This window comes from Penaeus japonicus, unplaced genomic scaffold, assembly GCF_977035675.1.
Source record: "Penaeus japonicus unplaced genomic scaffold, GWHDUDI00000001_assembly GWHDUDI00000039, whole genome shotgun sequence".
Taxonomy (NCBI): Eukaryota; Metazoa; Arthropoda; class Malacostraca; order Decapoda; family Penaeidae; genus Penaeus; species Penaeus japonicus.
Window position 1 is genome coordinate 11611327 of NW_028234441.1, and position 7500 is coordinate 11618826.

General features: G+C 34.7%; 1 protein-coding gene across 1 annotated transcript; it reads left to right on the forward strand.

Annotated features, from left to right (window-relative positions):
• The first annotated feature begins 672 nt into the window (after positions 1-672).
• Positions 673-2658, forward strand: LOC122255590 (uncharacterized). The gene is made up of 2 exons (XM_086533714.1): positions 673-1288; positions 2103-2658. Exons 1-2 carry the CDS (start codon positions 1184-1186, stop codon positions 2280-2282), a joined length of 285 nt encoding a protein of 94 aa, XP_086389840.1. The 5' UTR covers positions 673-1183; the 3' UTR covers positions 2283-2658.
• The last annotated feature ends 4842 nt before the right edge of the window (positions 2659-7500 follow it).

Sequence of the window (7500 nt, forward strand, 5' to 3'; positions counted from 1 at the left end):
ATCGGTCTAGATGCCATTTCCTTTTGAAATCCAATCAGTCAAGGAAATAACGCTGTGTATTGCTTATGTAGTAACAATTCCAAATGGAAAATATCGCTTGTTATGGTGGAGAGGTCGACAGGACCGCTTGAATATAAACAACGGCAGAGCGTTCGGTCTATATTGGAGAGAATTCCTATTGACACCGAAGCTGTGTATATGTGTACCTACCGCTGTATGTGCAGTGCAAGTGTTTCTGTCTATGTATATCAATTTACAGTATTCATTAACGTGTGTAGCAGGGTATTTGAATTTAGATATCTTTCTGTACTGCATTTGTTTATATATATATATATATATATATATATAATAATTATACTAAATATATATAGTATTATATAACATACCCACACACACACACACAAACACACACAACACACACACCACACACACACACACCACCACTACAACCCACCACCACAAACTCACCCACACACACAATACACCAAACACACACACACACACACACACACACACACACACAGCTCATCTGTCTATGAATTTCAAAATATTATACTGTATGTATCTGTATATCTATTCATGTATGCATCAATGTACTATGAATTTTAATATATCAATTTATTCAAGTGTTCCACGTGTATATTATACCGATGCCGCCCACTAACAAAAAAGGCGGAGTGCGAGGACACAGGAGACCCACGATCTAACTCTCTGCTTTCCCTTGCAGGCGGCGCCCACGCCCGAGCGAAGCCGAGGAGCGGGAGGAGGAGCCTCGCCGCCCGTGAAGCCGGAGTGTGCCCGCCCGCGTCCCCTCAGGAATGACATTCATGAAAATGTTCTTCAAAGTTCTAGTCAGACGCCTTCTGAGTCTCCCAGCTGGAACCAAATACAAATGATAAACGGTTAACCTTAGCAATAAGGAATTAATTAAGATTAAAAAAGAAGAATTATATATCAACATAGAAAAAAAAGAAAGAGTAAATATAGTAATATATATAATAAAAAAAATATTGTCGCTGACAATGAATAGCCGTGACATGGAAAATCGGCGCAGAAGATCCGTAGAGTGTGAGCGCCGCGTCGTGTGAGCCGAGCGGTGCAGCATGAGGGCAGAGTGAGACGAGGGTGAGGCCAGGGTGAAACCAGAGTGAGACCAGGGTCGAGGCCAGGGCGAGGGGTAGGAATGCCCGTGGTCGCGTTGGCAGCATTTCTGGTGCTCCCGGCGGTGGCCAGCATCGTCTTCAACTCCTACATCTTGTTCCTGTCTTGCACGCAAAACTTCCGTCAGGTGAGTCATGCTTGGGCGCTTTGGGGTTTGTTCGCGCGTCGCGATTTCGGTTCGGGGATGGCGTGGTGCTGACGGGCGGAGGGCCTCGGGGGATGCGGGGGAGCGCTGGGAAAGGGGGTGCTGTCTTATCGTAAGTGTGCATCCACACACACACAAATAGATTGAGTATAGATATAGTTGAGTTAGATATATATATTATACATATATATATATATATATATGTATATATATATATTGTATATATATATGTATATATATCTGTAATTATATATATGTATGTATATATATATTTATTATATATATATATATATAATATATATATGTATATATATATATATATTATATATTATAATATATATTATAAGTATATATATATATAATATATATATAGATATTATATATATTATATATACATATATACTTTTATTATATACATATATATATTATATATATATACATATATAATATCTATAATATATATATATATATATTATATATATATATATATTATAATATATATTATATATATCTATATTTATAACTATACACACATATGCATGCACACACACACACACACACACACACACACACACACACACACACACACACAGTTCATCTGTCTATGAATTTCAAAATATTATACTGTATGTATCTGTATATCTATTTATGTATGCATCACTTTACTATGAATTTTGATATATCAATTTATTCAAGTGTTCCACGTGTATATTATACCGATGCCGCCCACTAACAAAAAAGGCGGAGTGCGAGGACACAGGAGACCCACGATCTAACTCTCTGCTTTCCCTTGCAGGCGGCGCCCACGCCCGAACGAAGCCGAGGAGCGGGAGGAGGAGCCTCGCCGCCCGTGAAGCCGGAGTGTGCCCGCCCGCGTCCCCTCAGGAATGACATTCATGAAAATGTTCTTCAAAGTTCTAGTCAGACGCCTTCTGAGTCTTCCTGCTGGAACCAAATACAAATGATAAACGGTTAACCTTAGCAATAAGGAATTAATTAAGATTAAAAAAAGAAGAATTATATATCAACATAGAAAAAGAAAAAAAAGAGTGAATATAGTAATATATATAATAAAAAATATTGTCGCTGACAATGAATGGCCGTGACATGGAAAATCGGCGCAGAAGATCCGTAGAGTGTGAGCGCCGCGTCGTGTGAGCCGAGCGGTGCAGCATGAGGGCAGAGTGAGACGAGGGTGAGGCCAGGGTGAAACCAGAGTGAGACCAGGGTCGAGGCCAGGGCGAGGGGTAGGAATGCCCGTGGTCGCGTTGGCAGCATTTCTGGTGCTCCCGGCGGTGGCCAGCATCGTCTTCAACTCCTACATCTTGTTCCTGTCTTGCACGCAAAACTTCCGTCAGGTGAGTCATGCTTGCACGCTTTGGGGTTTGTTCGCGCGTCGCGATTTCGGTTCGGGGATGGCGTGGTGCTGACGGGCGGAGAGCCTCGGGGGATGCGGGGAGCGCTGGGAAAGGGGGTGCTGTCTTATCGTAAGTGTGCATCCACACACGCACACATTTATATATATATATTATATATATATTAATAAATTTTATATATATATATATATATATATATATAGTATATAAATATGTTTTATCTGTATTATATATATATATTATATATTATATATAGATATATATATATATATATATATATATATTATATATTATATATATGTATATTGCTTGTGTGTGCGTGTCTGTAGACAGAGAGAAAGAGAGAGGGAGAGGGCGAAATAAAGAGTAAGTGACTTATTAGAGAGAAAAATATAGAAAGAGAAAGAGAAAAAAAAGTAAAGCAAAACACAAGCTAGCAGGACCTTCCCCTTCTCCCTTCACCCTCTTGCTGGCCAGAGACAAGACAGTGTTATCGTCCCCGTTATCATTCCCCTAAAGGCCAAAGTCCCGGATTCTTGTTATACACTTCGGCAGAATTGTTGCCGAAGAGAAGAGACTTTGGTTGGCCTCATTTGTGGAGTGATTCATAAACTGGCGAAAAATTAGTACGTATATTCTGTATCCTAAATATATATTCTACCTCTATTTTTTGCGACAGTGGGCGTCGTAATAGTTATGGACAGATAAGTATAGACATATATGAATACACAAGCTCTTATGTAGGTAGATACATGCATACATACGCACATACACGCACACATAGTACGTATATCCAAACAATCATACATACATGCATACATAGTAAATACATTTATACATACATACATACATACATGCATCATTTGCCTCAATAGTGAATGAAGTTGTTTAGAGTATGATTGAAACTGAAAGGGATGAGTGAAGAATGATCATGAAGAATGAATGACTTATTTTACTCATTCATCTATATTTCAATTTCTATGCTCCAAATATTGCCATCAGTCCCTGCAACGAGGCAATACCTACTGTTGCCAAATACAGGATATGAGATATAAAATGGAGGTCCCTGTCACAAAATATTGATTGGCATTTACCTCGTCTCAAGGGGATGGGGGATGTAAACTACTTGCTATATCTATGGACATCCGCAGTAAGTAAACCAACTTCTCAATAATCCAAGATGTTCCAATGTTACTGATTATGAACCTTGGTTTATGTAAACTAAGAATGATAATATGAAATTGTATAATTTAAGTGAATAGTTTAAGAATCACTGGGTTGTAAATCATTAAGGAAATTTAAACAGTGAAGAGCGTAGGGGATATATATATATATATATATATATATATATATATATATATATATATATATATATATATATATATATATATATATATATATATATATATATATATATATATATATATATATACATATATATACATATAGATAGACAGATAGATAGATAGATAGATAGATAGATAGATAGATAGGTAGTAGATAGATTAATAGATAAATAGATAGATAGATAGAAGATAGATAGATAGATAGAAAAGAGATAGATAGATAGAAGATAGATAGATAGAAAAGAGATAGATAGAGAGAAGATAGATAGATAGATAGACAATAGATAGATAGATAAATAGATAGATAGATAGATAGATAGATAGATAGATAGATAGATAGATAGATAGATAGATAGATAGATAGATAGATAGATAGTAGATAGATAGATAGATAGATAGAGAGAGAGATAGATAGATAGATAGATAGATAGATAGTAGATAGATAGATAGATAGATAGATAGTAGATAGATAGATAGTAGATAGATAGATAGTAGATAGATAGATAGATAGATAGTAGATAGATAGATAGATAGTAGATAGATAGATAGATAGATAGATAGATAGTAGATAGATAGATAGATAGTAGATAGATAGATAGATAGTAGATAGATAGATAGATAGATAGATAGTAGATAGATAGATAGTAGATAGATAGATAGATAGTAGATAGATAGATAGATAGATAGATAGATAGATAGTAGATAGATAGATAGATAGATAGATAGTAGATAGATAGATAGATAGATAGTAGATAGATAGATAGATAGATAGATAGATAGACAGATAGATAGATAGTAGATAGTAGATAGTAGATAGTAGATAGTAGATAGATAGATAGATAAACTGGTAGGTAGATAGATAGATAGATAGATAGACTGGTAGATAGATAGATAGATAGATAGATAGACTGGTAGGTAGATAGATAGACAGGTAGGTAGATAGATAGATAGATAGATAGATAGATAGATAGATAGATAGATAGTAGATAGATAGATAGATAGATAGTAGATAGATAGATAGATAGATAGATAGATAGACAGATAAGTAGATAGATAGATAGATAGATAGATAGATAGTAGATAGATAGATAGATAGATAGATAGATAGATAGATAGATAGATAGATAGATAGATAGATAGATAGATAGATAGATAGATAGATAGATAGATAGATAGATAGATAGATAGATAGATAGATAGATAGATAGTAGATAGATAGATAGATAGATAGAGAGAGAGATAGATAGATATTAGATAGATAGATAGATAGATAGATAGATAGATAGATAGATAGATAGATAGATAGTAGATAGATAGATAGATAGATAGTAGATAGATAGATAGTAGATAGATAGATAGATAGATAGATAGATAGACAGATAGATAGATAGTAGATAGTAGATAGTAGATAGTAGATAGTAGATAGATAGATAGATAGATAGGTAGGTAGACAGATAGGTAGATAGATAGATAGATAGATATAGATAAATAGATAGATAGATAGATAGATAGATAGATAGGTAGACAAATAGGTAGATAGATAGATAGATAGATAGGTAAGTAGATAGATAGATAGGTAGACAGATAAGTAGATAGATAGATAGATAGATAGATAGATAGATAGATAGATAGATAGATAGTAGATAGATAGATAGATAAATAGATAGATAGATAGATAAAGATAGATAGATAGATAGAAAAGAGATAGATAGATAGAAGATAGATAGATAGAAAAGAGATAGATAGAGAGAAGATAGATAGATAGATAGACAATAGATAGATAGATAGAAGATAGATAGATAGATAAATAGATAGATAGATAGTAGATAGTAGATAGTAGATAGTAGAAAGATAGATAGATAGATAGATAGATAGATAAATAGATAGATAGATAGTACATAGATTGATAGATGAATAGATAGATAGATAGAAGATAGATAGATAGATAGTAGATAGATTGATAGATGAATAGATAGATAGATAGAAGATAGATAGATAGATAGATAGTAGATAGATTGATAGATAAATAGATAGTAGATAGATTGATAGATAAATAGATAGATAGATAGTAGATAGATAGATAGATAGGTAGATAGATAGATAGATAGATAGATAGATAGATAGATAGATAGATAGATAGATAGATAGATAGATAGATAGATAGACAGATAGATAGATAGATAGAGATTGATAGATAGATAGATAGAGAGAGAGATAGATAGATAGATAGATAGATAGATAGATAGAGATAGAGATTGATAGATAGATAGAGAGAGAGAGAGAGAGATAGATAGATAGATAGATAGATAGATAGATGATAACAATGATGTTATAATCATTGTTTTATATCCGATTTCTAATTAGGAATTAGATATACTACTTGTTTTAACTGTGGACATATATAGCCATGTCTAGTAATTGCGCACACACACACACACACACACACACACACACACACACACACACACACACACACAGACACACACACACACACACACACACACACACACACACACACACACACACACACACACACACACACACACACACACACACACACACACACACACACAACCCCCCCCACACACACAACCCCCCCCCCCACACACACACACATTAAAACACCTACACAATCACACGCATAAACACACACAAACAATCACACAAACATAGCCAGCTACAAACGCTCAGTTCCGCGCTTTCAGAAAATGCAATTCTGTTTCCAATTTCCACTAGAACATTGCAATATGCAGGGTGAATGATGCCCAATGAGAGTCGTTTGATCACACGTCGAAATAGCACATAACATCGCTTGTCATTCATGGCGGTTCCAAAGGCAGAAAATCGACCGCCACCGGAGGGGTACGAGAGTAAATTTATTTTTGATAATTTTCTTATTTTCAAAAATGTTCCAAAGGCAGAAAATCGACCGCCGCCGGAGGGATACGAGAGTAAATTTATTTTTGATAATTTTCTAATTTTCAAAAATGTTCCAAAGGCAGCAGCAGGAATGAAAATTCGACCGCCCCCGTCGGAGGGATATAGGAGATAATACGAGAAGTAGAGAGTAAATTTATTTTTGATAATTTTCTAATTTTCAAAAATGTTCCAAAAGCAGAAGAAAATCGACCGCCGCCGGAGGGATACGAGAGCAAATTTATTTTTGATAATTTTCTTATTTTCAAAAATGTTTTCTTTAAAGAACTAAAAACAAAAGAAACAAAAGATACACTATTAATTCTGATAAGAGAGAGAGAGAGAAGCAGAAAGACAGACAGAAATAGAAAGAAAGAGAGACATACAGACAAACAGCAAAACCCAGAGAACAATCAGAAAGACAAGAATTAGAAAGGCACAGAATTAGCCAAACAGTCAGACAAGCAGAAAGACAGAGAGATAACCAGACAAATAGAAAGACACAGAGTAAGCCAAACAGACACAGAGTAAGTCAAATAGAGAGACAAACAGAAAG